At 37.3% G+C, this 26634-nt stretch overlaps 1 protein-coding gene and 1 non-coding gene across 2 annotated transcripts in view; both read left to right on the top strand.

Annotated features, from left to right (window-relative positions):
* SPATA16 (spermatogenesis associated 16) overlaps positions 1-26634 on the top strand; it is a 247967-nt gene that overhangs the window by 145641 nt on the left and 75692 nt on the right. The window contains exon 6 of the mRNA XM_045539681.1: positions 13535-13619. Coding sequence (XP_045395637.1) covers positions 13535-13619 — 85 coding nt within the window. The remainder of the gene's footprint in view (positions 1-13534; positions 13620-26634) is intronic.
* LOC123630948 lies at positions 15378-15478 on the top strand. Its single transcript, XR_006732875.1, has one exon. It is a non-coding gene; the product is annotated as a small nucleolar RNA U13 (small nucleolar RNA).

The following is a 26634-nucleotide window of genomic DNA, read 5'->3' as shown; positions in this document are numbered from 1 at the left end:
GGCCCACAAGCCTAACATGGTTAAGAGTGACCACTATTGAGAAACACTGAAAAAGAAACCCCTTTCTACCCAGTTAAAAATATGCAGAAGCATTAAGTCACTTTACTCTCTCATTTGGTTTTATTTCATTGGTAAAACATTGCATAACTGTTAAATGTGTATCATTTTCAGTAAACTTTCGTTTAAACAGGTGTCTGTAGGCTGCCTTGACAACCTCACTGCAGTGAATATTATTCTTTGCTTCTACTTGAAAATGGATTCCAAGTTTCAAAGAAACAGCTTACCATACTGGGGCCTGTCTATGCTGCCAATCGCTCTTTTCCTCACTCTCCCCCTCTTTGCCTGCAGGTCTCAAGCTCTTGAGAAGCAGGCATCTGGGTTTATGACTGGTTTAGTTGCATAGTTTGCCAAATAATTAAGATATTTTATCAGACTGTATAATCCATATAGTCTGAGGGATGGATTTTTTTCCTACCCAGAGATCAGGAGATGGTGTGGCAAGCACTACCTTCAACTTGCCACAAATTTCAAAAACTTCTTTGATTTCTTTACTTCTAGAGAGTAACAAGACAGTTCTGGCTACTTTCTCTGTAAGCTGTTCCTCTGCTGTGAATGGGTTTATTTTCTGCTCTAAGTACTCTTATTTCCAACTGCTTTACATTTTATTTTGGCTCCAGAAGCTGATGGCTGAAACTACTGAAAGCAAAATTAAACTCAGGATTACCTGTTTTTGTACAGCCAGACTCTCCTCTAGCCCTTGGCCCCTTTCAGAATGACCTAATATGATACTCTTCATTTTTTCCTAATCATTTTCCTTCCTTTGATTCCACAAGAAGTTGAATAAAACTTTAGGATCATGTTTGAAATTAGAGAAATGTACATTCTGGATTTTCATTCATACCAAAAGGTGAGGGTACCCTCTGCTGGTGAGGAACTGTCCCAAGAATGGCTACTCAACTCCCCATCATGGGAGAGCAACCTGGAACATGGTGGGGCAGGAGACAGGTCCCTGGGAGGAACGTTTCCTGGGAGAATCTCCAGAAGGATCCCTTTAAGAACGAGTGCTAAGGAAGCTTCTCTGTGGTTTACCAGACTCCACCACCAACACCCCAGAAAGTCAGGGCAACAGATTATTTAATTGGATTGCTGGCATGTGATACCAGTTAGTCTCCACTGAAGAGTTACACTGTTGGCTTCAGGCCAAGCCCATTATTTTTTTGTCATTATTTATGGTTTCCTTGAGCATCAGATATTAGTTCATTCATCTGGAAAAGAAAAGAAGCCAGTTTTAGGTTTTCCTTTCCTTACAAGATTTATGGGAATATCAATAGGAACAATAACTTCTTCAATGCCCGGTCCTCTATGGAAACTGCCCTTAGCCTGAGACCAGATCACATGGGGCCTGGAATGTACCACATTTAAGGTTTTAAATGCCATATCCTAATGCCTTATTATCTGGCTTTGTCATTAGCAATGGTGCCAGTATTTCAATTTCCTATTTTCCTATAGTCACTGCCCTAGTTTAGGCTTGTCTGTTGTCTCTCAGAAGAACTCCTACAATCACTTCCTCCTCCAGTCTTCTCTGCCTCAAATGCATCTTCTAAAGAGGTGCCAAGTTTCTCTCTATAAACCACAGAACTGCCCATGCTACTTTCTACTTAAAACCCTACCATGGTTCCTCATTACCCACAGGATACAATCCAAGCTCCCTCATGCCTCCCGCTGCCTTCCTCCCTTGCTCTAAACTTAGCAAGATGATACTGTTGGCGTTTCCTACTCTTCCTCCTACTTCTAACCTCTGTACCAGTGTTCCAGATATACCCTAAACCTAGAATACCCTTCTCAGCCTTAGCCTCCGTTTGCTTGCTTGGCTAACTCCTACTTATCATTTTAAGCTGACCCAGGCCCCCCTCCCTGAACACCACCAGCCCTCTCACTGCATTAGTGTATATGTTGATTATTCTACTTTATTCATTGTGCTATAATTATATTTGCCTCCTCATTAGACCTTAATGATAGGAATAGCTTATTCATCTTAGAATCTCCATCTCTGTGGAATGGATGAATTCATGAGTTATGTAAATATGAGTCCAGTACACATTAGTACTCAGATCCCATCCTATATACATATAGCCCAATAAGGACCCTGGCTTCCCAGACCATCCTCTTCATCCCAGAGAGTAAGTGGCATCCAGATATCACGGGACACTATTTATAAACTCATGCCTAAAAAGCAAAGCAGAAATACCCCTGGACCATTCCCAGTATGACTAGAGGTTGTCACTGCCTCTGTTAAACCTAAGCCTTAGAGGTCCCAGCTGGGTAAGACCTCCTTCCCATCATGGAATCCAGACCAGCAGTAGCTGAGATTTTAAAACTAGAAGTACTCATGCTACACTCTCTGCCAAAAATTCTTCAATTGTTCCCTGGCACCAATAGAACAAAGTTCAAATTCACCTGCCTAAAGTCCAACATTTACCACAATCTGTCCCAAACATAATTTTTGGGCCTTTTGTCCCTCTTTCCTCTATACAAACCCTCTGCTTCTCCTCAGATCCTGAATTAATACTTTCTACCTTCAATGCCCTTGCATGTGATATGTCCCTGGACAAAAAAAAAAAAAATGCTGCTTTTTTGTTCATCACTACTTAAAAATAACGTTAGCCATTCTTCAGGTCTCAGGATTCAATCATTCCATTACAGTAAAAAGTAATCATTTCCCTCGTTAAAATCCTATAGCACTTATGATCTGTACTTCTTAGTTAACATAATGTATTCAACATGTGCATTGTTCTTTATGGCTATAAAATACTTTATATTTTGGTTATTTTTTCCAAATATGGATACCTTGTTGATAGTCAAATTGAAAGCTCACAAAGGTCAGCATCATGTCCATATAATCTGGCATGTTGCCATGACTTCAAATCTTGCCTATTATATAATAAACTAATAAACATTTGCTGATTTGGGGATTCCACATAGGAAAAAAAAATCAAAAATAAAACCAAACCTTCAAAGACTCAATATCTTTCACAATAGCAACAAAGAAAGTAAAATACCTAGGAATATATTTAACTAAGGAGGTGAAAGACCTCTACAGGGAGAACTATGAAACACTGAGGAAGGAAATAGCAGAGGATGTAAACAGAAGGAAAAGCATACCATGCTCATGGATGAGCAGAATCAGCATTGTTAAAATGTCTATACTACCCAAAGTGATCTATAGATTCAATGTAATCCTGATTAAAATACCAACATCATTTTTCATTGATCCAGAAAAAATAATTCTATGCTTCATATGGAACCAGAGAACACCCCGTATAGCAAAAGCAACCTTAAGCAAAAAGAAAAAATTGGGAGGCATCAGTTTACCAGACTTCAAGCTATACTACAAGGCTATAGTAACCAAAACAGCATGGTACTGGCACAAGAACAGAGACATAGACGAATGGAACAGAACTGAGAACTCAGATATATAACCATCCTCATATAGCCATCTGATCTTTGACAAAGCAGACAAAAACATACCCTGGGGAAAAGAATCTTTATTCAATAAATAGTGCTGGGAAAATTGGACAGCCATATGGAGAAGACTGAAACAGGATCTGCACCTCTCACCTCTCACAAAAAACAACTCACAATGGATAATAGACTTAAACCTAAGGCATGAAACTATAAGAATTCTAGAAGAAAATGTTGGAAAAACACTTATAGACATTGACCTAGGCAAAGAATTTATGCAGAAAACCCCAAAGGCATTCACAACGACAACAAAAATAAATAAATGGGAACTGATAAAATTAAAAAGCTTCTGCACAGCCAAGGAAACTATCATGAGACCAGATAACCTAAAGAATGGGAAAAAATATTCTCATGTTACATACTCAATAAAGGGCTGATAACTAGACTCTATATAGAACTCAGGAAAATCAACAAGAAAAAATCAAACAACCCTGTTAAAAAGTGGGCAAAGGACATGAACAGTAACTTTTCAAAAGAAGACAGACTAATGGCCAACAAACATGAAAAAATGCTCAACATCTTTAATCATCAGGGAAATGCAAGTCAAAGCCACAGTGCAGTAGCACTTAACTCCAATGAGAATGACTTTTATAAAAAATTCCCCAAACAACAAATGTTGGCATAGATGTGGAGAGACGGGAACACTCTTACACTGTTGGTGGGACTCCAAATTCGTACAACATCTATGAAAATTAATATGGAGATATCTCAAAGAACTCAAAGTAGAACTGCCATTTGATCCAGCAGTTACACTAGTAGATATTTACCCAAAGGAAAAAAAAGACATTCTATAAAAAAGACATCTGCACTCAGATATTCATAGCAGCACAATTCACAATTTCAGAGATGTGGAAATAACCCTAGTGGCCATCAATACATGAATGAATTAATAAAATGTGGTATATGTATACCATGGAATACTACTCAGCCATAAAAAAAATGATGAACTAATACCCCTTGTACTAACCTGAATGGAGCTGGAGGTTGTTCTTCTAAGTGAAGTATAAAAAGAATGGAAAAACAAGTATCACATGTACTCACCATTAAATTGGTCCTAATTGATCAACACTTCTGTGCACATATGGAAGTAACATTCATAAGGCACTGGGCAGGTGGGAGGGGGGAGAAGGGGATGGGTATATTCATACCTAATGGGTATGGGACGTGATGTCTGGAGATTGGGCATGCTTGTAGCTCTGACTTGGGCAGTGCAAAGGCAATATAGGTAACCAAAGTGTTTGTACCCCTGTAATATTCTAAAATAAGAAAATAAATAAATTGTTATGTATAAAAATAAACACCAAACCTTCATGCCTACTCTGAAATGAGTTCAATTTATCCAGTCTTTTTCAACCAGACATATATTTTCTATAGAAGTAATAATACCTCTCTTGACACAGCCAGGAAAGGAAAAATTGACTGTGTCAGATTAACAAATCAGAACTAAGAAGAAGCCATGTATGCTAGGGAAACAAGCATGGGAGGGGGATAAGAAAGGAGGACCAGGCTTCAACAGGCACTAATATTACCACACTGTTTAATCAACCACAAGGAATATGGTTTTTAGAGAGTACACCAGCAGTCAACAGTCTGACATGAAATTAGCAATATGTGCCCAGTATATCTGGTTGAATCCTTACCCTGCCTTCTACTTTTTGGAAAATTAACTTTCCTAAATCTCAGTTTCCTCAATTCATAGTTTGGTTGTAAGAATTAAAAGAGATTTAAAAGCACTTGCTATGTACATGGTTAGCACTCAGCAAAGATTGGTTGCTGTTACAAATGATAATAGTAGTTCTATTGTTGTTGTTTGTTGTTACTAATTGGGAATCTAGGAATAGGCAATATTTCAAATTCCAGATTAGTAGGCAGGCAGTGAACTTCAAGAAAAACTCTCATCCATTACTGGAGAGTCTTGCAGGAGCAAGCATGTTTAGAATCCTAGTAATAATCAGAATCTGCAACTACAATAAAGGCAGGAACCTATTAACTAGATTTGGGCTGCAAAAGGTAAAGACTTGGTCTCAGAAACAACTTCCAGCTATTAGAATTAGGCAATTAAGAAGATCCAAAGACCAAACAGTAACATCTTCAATGCTCATCAACTACTGAAGCACATGAACCCAGAGCACTACAAGTGTTGAGCCTCCTGATGAATGTCAAATGACTAGGCGCAGGGAGCAGGGGAAGAAAGAGAGATAGCCAGGGAAAGGCCCAAACACAAGCAGATATAAATTATTGAGAACCTAAGTAGATAAAATTTTTATTAAAAATTATTGAGTACTGGGCCGAGCGCAGTGGCTCACACCTGTAATCCTAGCACTCTGGGAGGCCGAGGCGGGTGGATTGCTCAAGGTCAGGAGTTCGAGACCAGCCTGAGCAAGAGCAAGACCCCGTCTCTACTAAAAATAGAAAGAAATTATCTGGCCAACTAAAAAAATATATAGAAAAAATTAGCCAGGCATGGTGGCACATGCCCGTAGTCCCAACTACTTGGGAGGCTGAGGCAGTAGGATCACTTAAGCCCAAGAGTTTGAGGTTGCTGTGAGCTAGGCTGACGCCATGGCACTCACTCTAGCCTGGACAACAGAGCGAGACTCTGTCTCAAAAAAAAAAAAAAAAAAAATTATTGAGTACCTACTATTTAACAGTTGTTGTACGAGGCATTGTAATGGTAGGTGCCTGTAGCTTACAGTCTCCATCAGCACTGTCCCAGCAGAACTTGCAGGGATAATGGGCATGTTCAGCACTCGTCAGTACTAGCCACAGGCAGCTTCTGAGTACCTGAAATGTGCCTGTGTACCTGAGAAACTGAATTTTAAATTTTAATTTTAATTCAGTTAAATATTAATATAATATAAACAGCTACATATGGCTACTTGCTCCCATATTAGACAGCACAGGTCTAGAAAAAGAAAGTAATAAACAAGTAAACAAACAAGTAATTACAAAATGTGAAGCTTATTTAAGAAAAGGATAAGGTTCCGGTTAGGACATGGTAGAACAGGAGAACTTGGTGGGAGGGAGATGGAAAATGTGCTGAAGAGGAAAACAGCCTGTGAAGAATTGTAGGCCACCATAGGAGCATGGATTTTATTTGAGGTAATTTACTTTTACATTTTTTGGAAGAATGCTATGACTGGCCGCTGTGTGGAAATATGTGAGCCTGCAGAAAGACGTTTCCTCTGTGTATGTGTGTGTGTGTTTGTTTGAATGCATTTATTAGTTCAGCTCTTCTCCCCATCAGAATATCAACTCTTTCATATTAGCATGTATTTATATTCAAAAGGAAAATACATTTTGATTCAATGTTAACTCATCTAAAATTAAAGACATATATATACATATGTTCCTGAGCTTTTTTAAGTATAGGAGGAAGGGAACAACCTCCTAAGTATCTTGATATTACGAAAGGATTCTGTAGTCATACACACTTCTAAGTACTTTTACCAGTTACATAAACGAAATAGGTGCATACGAAGATCATGAGATTATCCTTAGACTCTTGAGACTGGTCAGCTTCCAGTTGTAGAAGGAAGGAAAGGAGGAACGAATGACTGACTAATGGCAAGAAAAGAAGACCCATGGAGAAAGATGAAAGCAACTGGGGCTAATTAACATAGGGGGAAAAAGGTTAACAAATTATTGTGACAGTATTTAAAACTGCTATTCAGAGAATAGGTTGTAGTTGGGCTGCATTAACACTGGAGAGAGAACTAAAGCCAGCAGACGAAAACTGCAGTAGCTGCTATTTATGGCTGTGAAACTCCGGAATCAGTGAGGAAAGCAGAGCAATGTCCTTCTGTGGAGGTCTTTAAAACAGAATAGATTCTCATCAGTCTCATTTGAAAGGTTTAAGTGTGATCCTGCCTAAAGGCAAGGTGATGAACGGAATGACTTTTCAAGGTCTCAGCCAGTCAGCCCAGTGAGACCACACAGTTGATTGTGGGCTGTGATTTTCTTTTGTTTACCCATATCTTATTGTTTTACACCACCATGTGGCCACACTGAGTAAAAATGTTATAAATTTTGAATCTGAACGTAGGCCTTGAAAAATGTCAATAGTATATTCTCATACTCTTAGAATCTCACAATCTGTTTAGAAATATCCAATCTGTAAAAGCACCTAACATGAATGTGCTAATATTCCTGATCCTTTTGTGATATTAATTTGGGAAATGAAACTGGTGCCTATTTTATTAATAATAATGTTAGATTCTTTTATTGTGAATTTGCCATTCTATAGGAACAGGATTTGATTCATAATAAGCTGAGTTCATGACATTAAAACCTTTTATTGTATATGTATATATATATTTAAAAACCAGATTCTAGCCCTTTTACTTTTAATTAAGTAAATAAAACGTGAAGATTTCCTTGCAGGGAAGCAATAATTATTGACATATGACTTAAGGCACCGTGTTAAAAATAATTTTAGATACAACACATTAGGCCAATGTGTTTCCTGGTACCTTTCCTCTTCAATTTATGCCATTGCTATAAATACGTCAGCATCTATTAGCATTTATTAAGCTTTCATATGAACTAAATGTTGCATTGGATTCTATATTGGACAAATTAGATTGACAAAGCTCACTCTGTGGCTCCATTACCATGCCACTGCAGAAGCATTTTCTTAAATATGGACAATGAGATAGCTCTTGGCCCAGACTGCTTGTGTTAGAATCCTAGTAAGCCATGTGACTCTATTAGTCTCAGGTTCTTTGTAACAGAGAATTTATTTTTAGTTAAATAAATAAATAAAGTAATATGTAGTTGTTAATTCAACAAATAGTTATTGTACAACTACCATGCCAGGGACTGTTCTAGGCACTGAGGATTTAGCAATGAATAAAACAGACAAAAATCCCTGCTCTTGAGGAGCATATATTCCAGTAAAGAGCCAGATAGTAAACGGGCTTTGCGGGCCATAGAATCTCTGCTGCAAGAGATTCTGCAGCAAAAGAGCAGTCATGAACGATATGTAAACAATGCAGAAATGAATGGGCATTGCTGTGTTCCCTTAAAACTTTATTTATAAACACAAGTGATGAGTAAGAGTTAACTCACAGACCATAGTTTGCTGACCCTTGCAGTAAAGAAAGACAGCAATAAACACCACCAAAACTAATCAAAATAAAATAAACATTATGTTGAATAGTGATAAGTACCATGGAAAAAGTAAAACCACCACAGGTATGGATAGTGTTGGCGTGTGGTCAGGGTAGTCCTCATCAAAAAAATGATACCTGTGAAGACCTGAAAGAGGTGAGCAGGAGTCACAAGGATGTCTAGGGAAAGAATATTTCAGGAGAGGGACTGCCAAGTGCAAAATCCTGGAGGCAATAGCGTGCCTGTTCTTTCTGAGGAATAGCAAGATGGACAGTTTGTCCGGAGCACAGTTGGTTAAGGAGATGGTAGTAGGATGAGATCAGAGAAGCAACATGTGACTGTATGACAAAGGATTCAAATGTCATTATAAAGTCTTTGGTTTTTACTCTGAGAGAGATAGGAAACTTGGCAGTTTTAAGCACAGGAGTGACCTGTTCTGCCACCCTAATTTTAATGGAATCACTCAGACTGCTATGTTAAGAATAAACAAATGGGGGAACAGGGAACCAGGTTTGGAAGCTGTTGCAATAATCCAGGTGAGAAATTATGAACCAGATGATAATGCTGGAGGTGGTGAGAAGTGGCAGGATTCTGACATAGGTTAAAGGTAGCCTGACCAGGATTCTATCTTGGATTGGAGAGGGAATGTGAGAGAAAGAGAGGAGTCAATGGTGACACTAAGATTTTTTTTGTCTGAGAAACTGGATGGAGATTGGGAAGGAGAAATAGGAAGGATCAGAGTCTCCAGTATGATTATGGTAAGTGTGACACCTATTAGATATCTGAGTAGAGATGTCAACAGTGTGGCTTCTACAAGATTCTGGGTAACCAGGAAGAGGTTTATACTCAGGGTATAAATCTAAGAGTTATCAACATATAAGATGGTATTTAAAACTGATGAGTTCACCAAGGGAGTGAGTATAGAAAGAAAGAGAAGAGGTCCAAGCATTGCACCTAGTGCACTCCAAAGTTAGGGATCCAGGGAGATGACATATCAGCAAAAGGAGACTGAAAAGATCAACCAGATAAATAGGAGAAAAATCAGAAAGAGTGGAGCTGTGAAAGCCAAGTGGAAAAGTGTATGCTGGAGGAGAGAGAGAGCGATTGCATCACTTGCACCTGAAAGCGCATAGAAAATAGAGACCGAGAACTGAACCATTGCATTTGGCAACCTGGAGACTATGAGCAGAATTGACAAGGGCAGTTTCAGTGCAGTGGTGGGAATGAGAGCCCTGCTAGAGGGAGTCTCAGAGACAAAAGGAAGAGAGAAATTACAGACAGGGAGTGTAGACAGCTTTTTCAAGGGGCTTTTTTTTTAATAGCAGAGGAAAGAATTAAGATAATAATTGGACAAGGGAAGTAGAGAAAGAGAGGCTTTTTTGGTGTTTTGTTTTAAAATGGGAGAAACACCAGCATTTGTGTATGCTGGCAGAAAATCTCCAAAAGAAAAGGGAAAATTGAAAGAAAGGAAAGAAACTGGAAGAATGAGTGACCTGGTGGAGCAGTTTCCATGCGTAGGCACAATTGGATGAGATCTAGTGCAGAAGTAGGTGGGTTGGGTTTATACTCTGCTCCGTAAAGTGCTCAGCATGGTGCTTATTGTTTCGTAAATGCTCAAAATTGACAGATATTAAACCACGAGTTGTCAATTAAGGGGGTTTGGTTAATATGATCTTATAGTTCCAGTGCAGGTACAACATTCAGTAGATAATGAAAGTAAGATGAATAGAATCATGACAATAAAATGAAGACAATTGGAAGCAACAATGAATCACATTGACTAGCACCTAGGGTATTGGTCTAATGGCAAACAGAAACCTGAAGGAGAGTAGGAAGAATGATGTGTTACTGTTTACATTTGATTCATGGGGTGAGTTTGCTGGAACCAGGATCCCACATGGTATTTGACTCCTTATAGATGCTCATTGGGTTGATTAATTAATTGTCTTTGCCCTTTATAAATTCAGGGTGATGAAAAACCCGTGTCTCTTGCCTCACAACTTTTGAGGGCATAACATTATTTCCATGCTCTTTTCATATTCTTCCATTGATTTTTTTTATATTATTTATTTCAGCTTATTATGGGGGTACAAAAGTTCAGATTATATATATTGCCCATGTCCTGCCCATCCCCCCGAGTCAGAGTTTCAAGCGTGTCCATTCCCCAGACAGTGCACATCGCACTCATCATGTAGGTATACACCCATCCCCTACCCCCACCCCCCACCTCAGTTAGATACCCAATTGGTGTTATTCCCAAATGTGCACTTAGGTGATGATCAGGGAAACCAATTCACGAAGGCTGAGCTATAGGGCAGAGCTATGATAGGAAACCAGAGAAAGGAAAGGGGGTGGCAGAACAGCTGCCATTTCCACTAGGAAGTAAAAGGGATTGGACTAACTACAATCTGAATTATGAACATAGCTCTAGGCCAAGTACTGGAAGAAATACATCATACTTATGAAATATATCTCAGCAAAAATAAAGCTGTAGGAAACCACATTTTGTTATTTAATACTAATAACCTTTTGCTTGTATAATAATTGTTCTTCACTGAAGTATGGTAGATAACAAATTTAAATGCATCTTAATTCTTCATTTATTTCAATATAAATTTGGAGCTGTTTTCTTTTGGAAAAAGACTTGAGCCCCCAGGTGTAATAAAAACACACTTTAGAATGTAGCAAACAATTTGACAATACATCATTACAGAAAAAGACACCTTCAGAAAACATTAATAAAAATGCTAAAAATCCTAATCCTACAATGGGGAATACAAAACCAAATCACCAAAAGCATTAAAATTGTGGGAAAGCCCTAGAAACACACTGCAATGATCCACCTCCTTCACTCTCACAATTATTCTAACCCAAGGATGACAATCACTAACATTATAAAAACTCTATCAATTCAGCTTTACTTAATTCAAACCACTGTTTCTAGGATCCAGGATTATCTTTTACATTTTTTTGCATGTTTCAAAGTTGTAAAACTTAGTTCCTGAACTCTGCTCAGTAATTTTAGTGCAATGTGTTATGTTGTCCCTGTATTATACCAATGCCCACCATGGGTTGATCAACCTAATAGTTTGTTTATCTTAGAGTTGGGCAACTACCCAAATCTGGCCCACTACATGGTTTTTTTGTAAATAAAGTCTTACTGGAAGACAGCCACACTCATTTGTCTACAGCTGCTTCTGCAAGGCAAAATTGAGTAGTGGTGAGACCACATGGTGCACAAAGCCTAAAATATTTACTATCTAACCCTTTACAGGAAAATTTTGCCCGCTCCTGGTTTAACTAATGGCTGGTGTACTTGTTAAGCAATGTTTGTTGAACCATATTAGCAAATCCAAATGCTAATGGTAGAAGGAATCAGTGAAGACCAAATGGTCACCCAAGAGTACCCAACTCATAGAAATATTAATTACAGGACATGTTATCCTTGAGAATAAAATTTTTATATTTCTTATTGATTTCTTCAATTCAGAACTTATCAAATAAATTAGTAATAGTAATAGGCATCTACATGTCCAATAAACTTCCTTTTTAGGTTGTCACGAGAAGAAAATTTTTCCAAGTGCTTCTACCACAATGCAAATGTTTGAGATGCACTTTTGCCCCTCTACAGTCTATGATTTTTATAACTTGTTTCTGCCCCATTCATGTCCACACAATATCAAAATCTTTTACTTCTCTTTATGTTATCATTAAGGATTTGAAAAATATAAAGGAATTCTTAAAAGATTAGTTATTCTTAAATCACTGTCGTTTATTTTGAAATGTTAACAGGCAGCTTCTTTCCAACAACACATGTGTAAAAAGAAAAATATTGAGCTGAATAATCCTCCAATTGGTGGAATTTGTTTCCACTGTTAATTTTTAAAGTTCTAATTTTTGTCTGTCCTGAGCAAGAATCTAAACATTTAAATTCTTCCAACAGAGTAAGTTTATAGCTGCTGTGCCTTAGACAACCTATATTTAGGGAAGGAAAATTTCTAATTCAATTTACAATGATGTCAAGAAACAACCCGTTTCTGCAGGCAAAGATAAGAAAAACATTCAGGGGCACACAGTGATAGCTCTACTAAAATAAATAAACTTTTGGTACTAGTGATTAGGTACACAGGATTATTATATGTTTAATTGGCTAACGTGACAATTTGGAATTACTTCTAGTCACATTTAATTGGATTTGGAATCTCTGTAGAAAAGAAATAGAGAGACCTAGTAGAGAAACAGTCATAAAAGTAAACTGTTTTTCCAAAGGGTGCTAAGTAATGAATTAATATCCATTGCACAATAGTTTTTAATATTCTCTCATCTTAATAAGACTGATGCAGTGGGTGTACATACTAGATACTGAAACCAATTCAATTAGACACAAAGTGTGGGGGAAGGGATTTTTTTGTTGTCTTGGAGATTTTATAATATTGTCAATTTTAAGAAGGCTAATTTAATCAGAGGTGACTTATCTTTAACTTGGGTAAAGTCTGAGATATGCTTAAATACCAGTCTAATAGTTAGCTATATATGGATGCTGTGTTTGAAGGTATCTAAAAGTCCATAAAATCTGTGTTACTCTATAAATGTTTTGAAGCTTAATACAAAGCAACCAAAACAAAGCATTCCCTCATAATCTTTAAATATTCTTATACTGTACAAATAAAAAAAAATCTAGAAAACAAATGGCATGTTGCTTCTCTCTTCTAGTTTTAGTTTAGCTACCCTCCAAAAAATCCTACTGTCAACATTCTAAATGTGCTTTATATTTTGCTTAATATTAGTCTAGTCAAATTTGTACATTACAAAATCATCTTCCTCAGCATTTTTATATCTTGCCTGTCAAGGTTTTCCTTCTGTCCTGTAATTTTTGTTTTTAATCTCTCCTTGTTCTTAGGAGTGCCATGATTGCTGACTACATGTTCTGGCTCGGTGGAGGAAGTGAACAGTGTGTAAGCAAGCTCATCAAACTGTATTGGCAGGTAAAAATTGATGTCCCAACTAGGGAGGAGAAGCCCATCTCATTTTTAGAACCAAAATAAAGGATTGGTACTTAAAAGACTGCTGAAAAAGGTACCTCTGGGCATATCAATCAGAAGGACACTACCAAGTAGTAATGTATTTATAATGAAGTAGATTTTCTGAAACTAATTTTAAGGGCAAAATTCAAGGTTGTTAACCCTTGGCCCATACTTCAGTTTTACAACCCAATATAAATTTTAGAGATCCCAGGAACTATTTTTTCAGGCATGCTGCTATAATGATATGATTCTTTAAAATATGACCTTTGTATTTTCACAGATTCTTGTTGATCTAGATGCTAGAAGTAAATATTAATTACATAATAAAAAAAATGTAAAGATAAGATGTATTTGTTGAGTACCATTTACTATTTGTAACACTTAACCAATGGCAAACTGCAGGTCTTCTTTTTCATTTATTGTTAAAAATGGCAGCAAGAAGTCATACCAGTATGCCCCTGTGGCGCAATTGGTTAGCACGTTTGATTATTAACTGAAAGAAGTCATACCAAAGGTCAATTAGATGTCAAGAAGATAGTCATAACTTCTTGGAATTATAAGGAGAATTTTGAATGTACATGTTCAGTCTCCTTTACAACATACAAATTTGTTGTTGCTTTATCCTTCCCCTACGAGTTGTCAATAAGTTTCTACTAAAATATATCCAAAATGAGCTCATTTACCCTCCTACAAAAAAAATCCAATTTGCTAATTACTAAACTGTTTTCCTCATTTAAAGTAGATTTCTACTTCCTTAAAACTTCCATCCAGTGGTTTCCAGTGGGGACACATTAACCAAATGGGAACTCATTTCCAGATGAATTTTTTTTCAAATATCTGAAAATCAACTATAAAAGCCAACTCCCTCCTCTATAGCTTCCCTTCTCCAGACAGTGTGGGCATTTTTCCTTGTATTTTAAGATGGCTTAATTTAATTGAATATGAACCGTTTGTACCAACTAGAATAAGATCTCCTAAACCACTAATCGGAAAGTAAGAAATAATCATCAACAGCCTTTTGATGCTTCCTGATTTTTTCCCCACATTTTCACTATTATGTCTTGGCCTTTAAGTTTGTATCACGTTATCTTTATTAGACAGTAAATTATTTGGTTTACCATATAAAATTCCCAGTAATTTATGTGTTTCCATCTAAATATTTGGAGCTCAATTTACCTACTATTAAAAAAATAAAGATTTAAATTAGGTCTACTTTACTTCAGACCTGTGATTATTTTAAAAATTTAAAAAAGTTGATCTTCAGACAAAATTTTAATCTAAAGAAATTACTATTTTTCTTAGAAAATTTTTCTTAGGAAAATTTTAGAATTTTTCTAAGGGACTCTGGAACATACAAACATTAGTAGTTGCTTACAGGCATGTAACTAAATAGTTGTAAAGAATTGCTAGTTGTAAAAAATAAGCAAATAATATGGGGTATAGATATATAAAAGGAAGAAGACTTTTTAATTAAAGGATTTCAGAAGCTTCTTGAGAGAGATGAGAAAGGAGTTGAATCTTGCAGATTGGATAATATTCAGAAGGCCTACCCTATACTAGGTCCTCTATGCATATTAATTTATTCATTCATTAAACAAACGTATATTGAGTACCTATTGTGTTTTCTACGTTGAACTAGGAAAAAATAGAGCCAACATTGGTGTAACTGAAGATAAATTAAGAGTTTGGAATTTTTGTAAATAAAATTTTTTTCTGATTATTTTTGTGGTTCATAGCATGATGATTGGGTTTTCACATTCATGTGTGAGATGTACCTCCCTCAAACCTTGTTACAGCATTGGCACATTACCAATCTGATGTGAAAAAAAAATCCTGTTTCCTTTAGCTTTCAAAGAACATTAATATCCAAACTTTATTTACCTCAAACTAAGAAAATAACCTCCACTTAGCAATACATGCATGTTTGCAATATAAAATTGAAATAAAACAAATACATTATTTTACTATTCCTCATTAATAAAAGATAAGAAAAACATGATTCCCTTTGTATTCTTTTCTTCTCCTTTAATTGAAAGTAACTTGGTGTAGTGGAAAAGAGTTCTTGTCCAGATGTCAGGTCTGATTCAGTACAACTTCTAATACCAACTAGTGATCGGACCCAGGGCGAGTTAGTCCCTAGAGGATCTCCAACTAGAAAGTAAGCATGACTGGCATAAAGTGTTTGAGAAGGTCTATTCTTGATGTCGGTTTTAGCACTAAAATCTCATCCAAAATTTTACGCATATCCAAAAATGATGTCACAAATTTTAAAGAAAAAAGAAGCAACATAATTAGAATTCACACCCTACAGATAAATCCTATAAACTAAAGCCCTCTATCAAGCCCCAACATTGGCACATCACCATCAGATCTTTCCTTCTAATAACCAGCTTCTTCTTGATTTAATTCAAATGTATACATCTTCTTTCCTAAACTTTGTTCTGTTCTTTTGAACCTGTCCAGGGAGTGGTTAGTCCACGCCATCTTTAAAGACATGGATGCCCCACTACCAAATCCACCTAGCAATTAAACTGATGACTTTAAGAATGTCCCCAAACATCACAGACTAGAGATTGTACCTGCACACACATTTGTAGACAAATAGACAGGCACTATTTGCACCACCTTTGTAGGAAGTTCCTACAGTGTATCTTCCTTTTTAACCACATAAAATTCCTACCACTCTAGTTGGTTATTCTTCTTAGAGGTCTTTAAAAAATGGAAATTTTTTCAGAGTGTAAAAATTTGAGAACCAGTCTATGTCTAGTCTCAGAGATTGCTGACTTACAAACTCTTAGATGCAAAAGAAGAGATCTCTGCTTTGTTGAACTCAAGAATATCTTTCAATTGCATTAGAAACATTTTTTTACATCATCAACCTAACAAGGAAAAAAATGCATAAAGCCCTACACTATATTACAGCTTACACTGGGATATATCACTCTGAACAAGTGTTTGCACATGTTATTCTATAATAGCATCACTCTTCAGAGCTAGTGAGGGTTAAAAATAACTTATCAGGACTGTACTTGCACACAATGCCTCTGCAACTGGCACCCAGTCTTCTGGTATCAGCCATTCTCTTTGAGAACACCTCCAAGACCTCACCACAATTCTGGACTGATTAGCAATATAAAGTTTTGCTGACAATTAGCTCTTCTTGAAGCAGTTACCCTATGGTATTTACATATTGGTCCTAAAGTAATATTATTGTAAGAAGAACTGTATGGTAAACTATAGTCCACCTCCCAAACCCGCTGCTCCTTAGATCCAGGGCTAGCTTTAATAGGATAAGGAAAATAACAAACAAAATTCCCTCTTCTTTCACTCCCCTGTCCTGTTCTCCCACATTGACTTTCAGCCATGTTGTAAGCCACAAAGGTTGTCTTGTATGTGGCTTCACCTCCTGTAATATGAGTAACAAAGCCAACCCTGGTCTGCACTGCTCAGCAAAGTGGAGTGAGAAAAGGTGGTAGCAACAGATTTTGTTGCAGAACTCCCTCAAAATGGGTGCAGGGGAATCCTACGAAACACAGGCAAGTTGCCTGATCAGCTCATTCATCACCTTAATGGTTCTTTTTTTCTTTATTTTTTTTTTTGAATTACAGGCCCCTCTGAAAATTTAATTCAATATATAATACAAGCATTCACCTAGAACAATACTCATAAACACATAAACACACAAAAAAATGTGCTTACTATTTATCTCATTGTGTTGGAAATAGATCTCCTATACAGAGTCAGAATACCAAAGCAACATTTACATAGAATTTAGTTTTCTCATTCTTGTGAGAAGGTGGTTGTAGTTTTTCTACAATAGTAAATCGAAATATTTGACATTGCATCAATTACAGTGTTTCATTTTAATGGCAATAAGAAATAAAACCCTGATTCACAAAGTCTCTTAATAGCAAATGTAGTGAGAGCCCCTGTGGCTCACAGTATCTCAGATGGTTCAACATGCATCAAGAAATACCAAAATTTTCAACTTGAATTCATATTACATCATTTCCTTTGTCCTCAGGTCAATGAGGTCATCTTTGTTAGGTCTATATCACATAGGCTATCTATGTTGGCAATTTGTTGCAATTTTAAGGCTGTCAGGAAAAGAAAAGTGACTGTGATAATAGGTAAGCTATTTGCCAAGTGTCTGTAGATTTTTGTCTCAAGAAATTCTCAAGATTTGCAGTCTCACCTCTAAAATTGGAAAAACCATAATGCTATTTGACTCCAGCCCCCTCCTTTAGCATAGCTGCTTCACAAAAAAAAAAAAAAAAAAACAAAAAAAAAACCTCATAGTTTTTCAGCAGCACCTCTAATAGTAATTTTGGTTTACTCAATCAAAAGAATTGCTTTATTTATATGGCTAGGATATCAGCCATTATAAAGCTAGTCAAGAAATTTCTCACCATCAAATTGTTTTAAGAAGGGGTTTTCTTTTCTCTTAAAAAATTATAAAGAATTATCCAAACTAAATCATACCTAAACCTCTTCTCCGGATTATCAACAAACTTCTCTAAAAGGAAAGAACCTCATGGTGTGCTCTTGTATCGTGACAAAGATCTCCTGAAAAGGCACTGATTCCAGCTCTTGGCTCTGAGGAAGTTGAAGACTTTCACAGCAGTAGAAAGACCTCTTTTGAGATTGTTGGAAGAGCTGTTGATACCAACACAGACCCGTGTAGAAAGCCTGACATGTGGAGCATCTTTCTGCAGTGAAGCAGCAAAGGCTGAGGCAGTGCCAGCTTCACAGGTCCTCCATCTGTGCAGAGAACACCAAGACTTCCCATCCAATTCAAGCTGTATTTGGCATTGAAATGTTCCCCATCTCGAAGCTATCAATGGCCTATATGGTTTCTGAAGGCAGCTCACCAAAAAGAAGTATTTCTTTGGTGTGATTAGTCCTACTCTCAAGGAACACAACCAGGAGCTGTCTGAACAAATGATTTTCCCCTGCTGTTTGCTCAAAGAAGATGGTTATGTCAGTGGGCCCCCCAAAGCTTTCCCATGGACTTCAGGGGTTCATAGACTACAGGTTAAGACCCCTACACTACTCCTTCTCTTCACATGATCCTCACTATTGCAACAACCCCTTTTCTCTTTGGTATTGGGCCTAGCAGGAAACATTTACTACATCCAACACTCAAAGCGAAAAAATAGCACCCAAAATGTTATTGTCATATAGCACCTCCATAAACTGCACTGTAATCATTCAAGCTTGAAATCTTTCCAATCCAGTGTGTCCAGACTCTTGTTAAGTTAGTGGATACCATTCTTTACTCTCAAATTGCATTTGTCTTTCATACTCATTCAACATTTATTTAGTGACTGTATGTAAGGCACTATGCTATGTGTTAGAGATACAGCAGTGGACAAACCAGACATTTCCCTGTCTTCAAGGAACATATATTCCAGCACAAAATATTTACCAGGAGTAGCTACTGGACTGTAAGGTACTTAAGGTACACATCACTTCTTGTTAATCTGTTTTTCTTCTGTGGTGCCATCAAAGTGCACTGCAAAAAGTAGATCAATAAATATTTGTTAAATCAATCAGCCAGATTAAATATTGGTTTGACTTGAAGCTCAAACCAATAATGTCTGACATGAGAATATTTTGGCATAGATTTTATAATTTAAAAACTCAGTGGTTATGAATTCAGTGAACATTTTTCTATGTGTGTACACGTATTTTAAGTTCACAATTGTGAATAATTTTTTTGTTTCAGTTGAGTTTGAGATCGATCAGAATTTTTAGAGAAAGTTGTAGATTTCCAATACTCTTTTGGCTCATTGGTTTCTGTGCTCACAGGTGTCTCCATGCAAGTCCCAAGGTCTTGGTTATTAGTTTTTTCAAACATGGCAATCAAGGCAGCAGTAAGCTAATAGATTTCTGTGCACTGACCAGAGAATGATGTAGGGTAAGTTAAGTTGAACATAAGTTGTTTTACACTAAAAATGAAGACTAATGTTTTTTCTCTTGTATCCTTTTTCTTCTTGTTGCAAATCATCCCCAAATTAGTCATTTCCATGGTAAAAATTTATGATATCTCAAACCTCAAATAAAAAAATAAAACCTTCAACATGAAATTACAAGCAAAGTAAGGTCAAGGAACCAAAAACACTTTTTATCTTTAACAAAACACTTACATTTTCTGGACAAGGGAAATGTGTTTTCTCTAAAGATTTGCTTCCTTGTGAAAAATTCTTGCATAGAAAGGAACAAAATAGAGACACCATATGAATATTTCTCTTAATGGTCTGTATTTATAGTCTATTTATTTATTTCTCTGGCCCTATCCATCAGAGAGTTTATAAAATATTTAGATGAGGAGTATCTGAAAGCAACCCAGGCCCTGTAGTATTTAGATTAGATACAATTTGAGAAGCACTGAAGCCATGTACCCAGAAATATTTCTCCTATCAATTGCCACTACTTGGCACTGAGTCTCTAGTCCTCCCTGGGTCACATGCAAAAAAAAAAAAAAAAAAGAAAAAAAAATTTATCTGAAAGTGTTTAACTTCGTAAAGGGGAACCTCTGAATACAATTATGAAAATTAGTTTAATTGAAATTTCATAATCTCCTTTGAAAGGTGAAAACAGAATCCTGAAAAAACAAGATAAAGGGAAAGGTAAGCTCTGATGAGGAAAGTTGACAGAATGTCCTGGAATATAGGGAATGTGGGCCAAGCAGAAGGACCTTATGAAGGCAAGGACTATCTGTGCTGAATTCTGTGAAGGAAAGGAAGCAAAAGAAAAGAGGCAGCATGGAGCAGTAGAAAAAATTCAGGCCCAAGATTCAGGAAATGTAACTTCTAGTTCCAATGCTTAGAACTCAAATTTGGATAAGTGACTTTGTTTGTGTATTAGTCAGCTATTGGTGCAATAATACTGTACAACAAACCACTCCAAAACTCAGTGCTTTACAACAATAAGCAGGTTGGCTCAGACTCGACCAGTTGAGGTCTTGGTTGGGCTCGGCTAGGTTTAGCTCCAAGCTGCAGAGAGGTCTAAGTGTGCTCCACATGTCTTTCACCTTCCTTTGGACAATGGTTACCTGACATATGTTCTTCTAATGGCAAAATTCAGGATCCCAAGAGAAAAAGCCAGACCATGGAAGTACATTTCAAGCCTATGCTCATACCAGGCTTCCTCGCATCACATTAGCCAAAGCAAACCACATGATCCAGCCCAAGAGCAAAGGGTAGATTCTTCTGCCTACTGCAAAGCCATGAGAAAGATGTGGATATGACATTGCTGCAGGAGGTGGAAAATTTGAGACCAACAACTCAGTCTAGCACAACTGCTCTAGGCCTTAGTTTCTGTTCCTGTATAATGAGGAAGTTGGCCTAGGTCAATGGCTTTTAAACATTGGTCTAGTAATTATCTGTGTTAGAGTCACTTGAGGAAACATTTAAAATACTAGTTTTCCAGAGTTGGATGGGGTCTTGAAAACTGTATTTTTGTATCCTCCCCAACCAGATGATTCTGATGCACAAATCCTGAGGCTGGTCTCTAAGGCCATTTCCAACTTTTTGAGTTAATGACCAACTAAGCCTACCATACAGTTTATCTGGGGCTGCCCTATGTGCAAAGGTAGGACACTAGATGGCCTGCACAGGTGATGCTGCCTACCTGACAATGCAACTGAGAGGATCCCTAGGACTCAGGTCCTCCCTTCTTCTGTCTTCCCACTATGCCTAACATCCCAGTAAGTTAGGCAACTTGTAATTCCCATTGTTAAAGGTTAATAACTGCTGTCCCTTCCCACCATGATGTAAGTCAGATTTTTCTGCCCACCCACAAAGTAAACTGCTTGGCTGCTTCAGTATCCTTTGCTGCATTCAGTGCTACATCTAGACAATAATGGGCATTGCAATATTCTTTAGTCACTTGCCTACAAAGAGATTTGTCTATTAAGCTAGACAATATTAAAATTCCCATTTTGTGAATTCTCATATTTTTTCAATTAGAAGACATGCTAAAGAGGAAGTGTCCAAACTGAGTTAAGAGGCAAAAGAGAGCTTCATTTCCTGGGTCTTGGAAAAAGATAAATGTAGAAATGAATTCCTCATCATCTAATTATTCATTCCTGTTTATATATTCTTTAATGATATGTTTCCATGGTTACCAGCATTGTTAAATGCTGCCTGTGTTTCATTTTGCTTTGATGCTATTTGAGGTAGTATGCCAATAGAAGTTCACTTTTAAATGAAAGATGTAATTGAGGCATGTATTTGATCCAAGGTTGAGTGTTCCCGTGAAGAATAAGTGACCGTGACATTATTTGCTGGTTGTGTAGTTTTGTGGAGTTCTATTGATGTTCCGTGAGGGTCACAGGCATTAGGAAGGGAGGAAAATAGGGAAGAAGGGAAGAGGGAGGGACAGAGGGACAAAGTGAAGAAGCTGAACCATACACATATATAAGTTTATGTTTATGCCTCAGTACCATTATATATATAGGTAGCATTGATTTAGCCATGCTGTCAAGTAGGTAAGGTTGCTTTTCTCCTGCCCCATCCATCTCTCCTCCTCACACTACCCCCCTCCTCAACCCCACCCCCCTCCTCAACCCCACATGTACATGCCAAGAGCCAAAGCCTTCTTCCAAAAATGGCTCAAATCTTCAATTACTTCACCTCAGTGTGAATTTCAGTACCACCTCGCTAGAGGTTTGTTTTTTGTTTTTTGTTTTTTGTTGTTGTTTGGTTTTTTTGCCTTTGAAGCACTGACTCTCACTGGGAAATAAGCAGCTTTGTCCCCTACTGCTAAAGCAATCTCAGGCATTCAGACCATACAAGAATACGGGGGCAGGAATCCCTGCCAGTGCCTCAGAATGTGCCCTGCAGGGGGCAGCATACGTCATTCACATCAGCCCTCTCTGAATGTTCATAATTCAGACTTGTTAGAAAATTCAGGCATCAGAGCCAGGCACAGTGGCACATGCCTGTAGTCCCTGCTACCCAGGAGTCTGAGGCAGGAGGATCACTTGAGCCCAGGAGTGGTTCGAGGCTGTAATGCTCATAGCCACTGCACTCCAGCCTGGGCAACAGAGCAAGACTCCATCTCTTAAAAAAAAAAAAAGTATAAATAAATAAACAAATAAACTAGAAAATTTAGGCATCATATCAAGCAAGAAAATTAATCCTCATTCACTCCTGAGCAATATTTACTTTGTATCTTCTTTAGAAATATCTGGGGTTTTTTTTAATGTTGCTGGTTTGGTTTTGTAATATTATCAGTAGGTGATGGAGGAAGCCTTCCCATTTAAATAAAATCAGTTCTTCTTTTTCTTTTTTTGTCTCCTAAAAAGCTTCTTGGGTTTCTGACAGTTCTTAAGGGAGAAAAAAAGTAACTTCTAAATTTCATTTCATTTTCTCTCATTTCAGAATGATATGGGTTTTGAAATTTAAAACAACTCAGGCCTCCTTTTACTTGAAAAAAAAAATTAGATCTAGCTATTTATTCCCAGGAGTCCTGTGGCTGTTCTGCTAGGTTGCCATGAAGTTATTGGATTTTCATAGAGACTTTGCCTTCCTGTGTAAATTTGCAAACATGTTGCTTCTTTCTTTGTCTTTGTTTGCATCTGAAAATCAAAAATTATTATGAGCAAAACCAAATTCAGAGGGTTTTATGGTCATCTTTTATATTTCTCATAGATTTTTATGGGTTATTGATTTACAAGCTTGCAGAGAAATTGAGGTCACTTTTTTTTAGCAAGTGGAGATGTGGAATAACTATTCCATGAAATCACAAAATTTTGTCAGCTGTGTTCACCCAGGTATAAGATAATCTGTAAAGCTCAAAGTTGTTAATGTTTTTATTTATAGGCAGCTACCATTTGGCAGTATTGCATGCCAATTAAAAATAAATTCTCCTCTTTTCTTGAATTCGTATGATTGTATTTTCCTCACTAATTTCTGCAGACTGCTACTCACTAATTTTTGAAGACTGCCTACTCTATCTGTACCTGCATTGAATCATTTTCTTTTTCATGATAATTTCCCCTCTTCCAAATAATGAGAACTTGGCATTTCAAATGTCAACCTTTAACATGTGGCATGATTTAGTTTTTCTCAGGATTATAAAGTCACTGTTAAGCTAACCTATTTTTATCCAAGAAAGCATAGGTGCTATTATATTTAGTACAGCCTAAACCAGGAGCCAACAACCTATGAGGGACAAAAATCAGAAAATCCTGGGAGGACTATTTCAAGCCCAAACCTAAAGGGATGGAAAACATCTTAATTAGCATGGCAACTGTCCATTTAATTTACCCTTCATTCTTCATCAGGTGGAGGTTGGCCTGCTGTAATATTTGTATAGAAGATGCAAATCGGAGATACAACCACAGGAAATTTGGAAGTATAGTGGCAGCTCTCTTGACGTTAGCTCTTTGTTTCATTTCATTTAATATCTCCTGAAATGGTGATTTGTTCTTTCTGTCACAGAGCACACACACATATACATATACACATACATATATTTTGACAAATTCATTGCATTTCTCACAGGTGCAATTATCCCCCCTCTGAAACATCTTGATGTTAGGATAAGATGGGAAGTCATGTATACAAGGCCACCCGCCCCATAAAATCATCCTCCTACAATCTGCTTCCCTTTAAAACATAAAGTCCTCTGGAAGGGCCCACAGCCTGGGAGAGATTAATTGCAGACAAATGAGAGAAATAAGAAAAATAAGAAGAAATGTCTGGTTGCCAAGCAAAGGTGAAACTTGAGGAAGAAAATAAATTATGGGAGGGTAAGAACATCAAAGACAAACTGTGAGAAATATCTGTGCGGCACAGTCGTCCCTTTTACTGGATTCCAGATAGACTGTCATCCCTCTTGGTCTGCACACCACCAAGGTCGTGGAACCCCTAGGTTTCAAGAGGACCAAGTCCCCTGTTAGAGCTTTCTCCTTCCTGCTGAGGATCCCACTTCTGCCCTCTGGAGCTCTGTGCAAGAATCCTTCACTTATTTGGAATCCTGTCTCAGTGCTGGACAGGGCTATAGACCTCATTTACGAGTCAGCACAACATAATGGCTCAGAGTAAGAGGCTCTGGCTAAAATAAAACTGATTTGAATCCCAGCTCTGTCATGAAGTAAGCTGTGTGAATACACCTTGTTATAGAATCTCTCTAAAGACTGAGTTTTCCTTATCTGTAAAATGGGGTGATATTGCCTGCTTCTCGAATTGTTTTAACACATTAACAGAATAATTTATCTATAGCACTTAGCCAATGCGTGGTGAATCCTCACTCATTCAATTAATAAATGAGTTTGACAGCTTTATCAATGAGCTAAATGAAGCCCACATAGGCACATTCAAGAACACATTTTTATCTGATGACAGAAAGTTAGTCCCTGCAACCTAAATCTTGTCTCTGAAGTAAACATCCTTGAATCTTTTCAACTTCTCCAATGTATACTTTTGCAAGGCTATCCCTGAACTTTCCTCTCACATAATAACCGAAAAGATAAAACAAATGCCAGGTAGAAAAAGCAGTAAAAGTTTGAGAACCAGGTCACCAGGTCCTTGTCCCAACCCTGCCATTAATTAGCTGCTTGCATCGACAAGGCCTACCCCAATCTAAAAATAGCAGTCAAGAAATAAAATCAAAAAACAACATACATTTAGGGATAGTTACCTTTGTGTAACTAAATGTAATATAGAGATGAAATATATGATGACAAAAAAACATCCCAAACTGTATTGACATTTACCACTGAACACAGAGGCTAAAGCTCATTAGCAATACCCAGTTGTCCTTATGAAATAATTGCAGGTAATGTAGCTATTGACTCCTATGATACCTTTTGGTGATTCATTTTATTTTTTTTTTTATTTTTATTTTTTTTATATATATTTTTTTTTTATTTCAGCTCATCATGGGGGTACATAAGTTTAGGTTATATACATTTTCCATGTCCCACCCATCCCCCCGAGTCAGAGTCCCAAGCGCGTCCGTTCTCATTCTCCAGACAGTGCACCTGGCACTCATCATGTAGTCATACCTCCATCCCCTCCCCCCCCCACCTCCCCGGGTCTGCACCTTCAAGCATGACCATTCCCCAGAGGGTGTGCAACGCACTCATCATGTAGGCATACACCCATCCCCTCCCCCCACCCCCCATCCCAGTCTGATATCCAATTGGTATCCTTCCCTGATGTACATTTAGGTGATGATCAGGAAAACCAGTTTTCTGGTGAGTACATGTGATGCTTGTTTTTCCATTCTTTGGATACTTCACTTAGTATAATGGGTTCCAGCTCTCTCCAGGAGAACCAAAGAGATGTCGTATCATTGTTATTTCTTATAGCTGAGTAGTACTCCATGGTAGACCTACCATTTGATCCAGCAATCCCATTATTGGGCATATACCCAGAAGAACAAAAGTCATTCTTTAACAAAGACACCTGTACCCGAATGTTTATAGCAGCACAATTTACAATCGCAAGGATGTGGAAACAACCCAAGTGCCCATCAATCCACGAATGGATTAGTAAACTGTGGTGATTCATTTTAAATCATCAAGAGTAAAAGATCTGTGGCATCCTAAAGAGTCTGGAGGCAGCTGAAACCCACACTTGTAACTCAGAGTTTCTATCAGCTGGTGTTTCTCTAAAGTACAAGCACAAAATTATCCAGGGTCTTTAGAACAAGAACATACTTTAAATTCTATTTATAAATTATATATGCTTTGCCATTAAATAACCTAGACCAATCTAACCACATTATTATTTAAGCTCCCCTATCAAGAAGACTTTCATTTAATTTTTGTAAATGTTTCTCTTTGAGATGGGCATGCTAGTTGGTAACATATCCTAAATCTATTGAGAGGCCAATGGACAGTCTTACCTGTGGCCAGTGAGTGATGAATATTTTTGTTAGGATTGCTATGAAGAGAATCTTGATCTAGTTATAGTTTGATATGGTCCATTTGTTACTTTTGTTAGTATTAGAGTCAAAT

This window comes from Lemur catta, chromosome 1 (assembly GCF_020740605.2).
Source record: "Lemur catta isolate mLemCat1 chromosome 1, mLemCat1.pri, whole genome shotgun sequence".
In the NCBI taxonomy this organism is placed as follows: domain Eukaryota; kingdom Metazoa; phylum Chordata; class Mammalia; order Primates; family Lemuridae; genus Lemur; species Lemur catta.
Note: the sequence above shows the minus strand (reverse complement) of the source record. Positions and strands in the feature narration are given on the sequence as shown.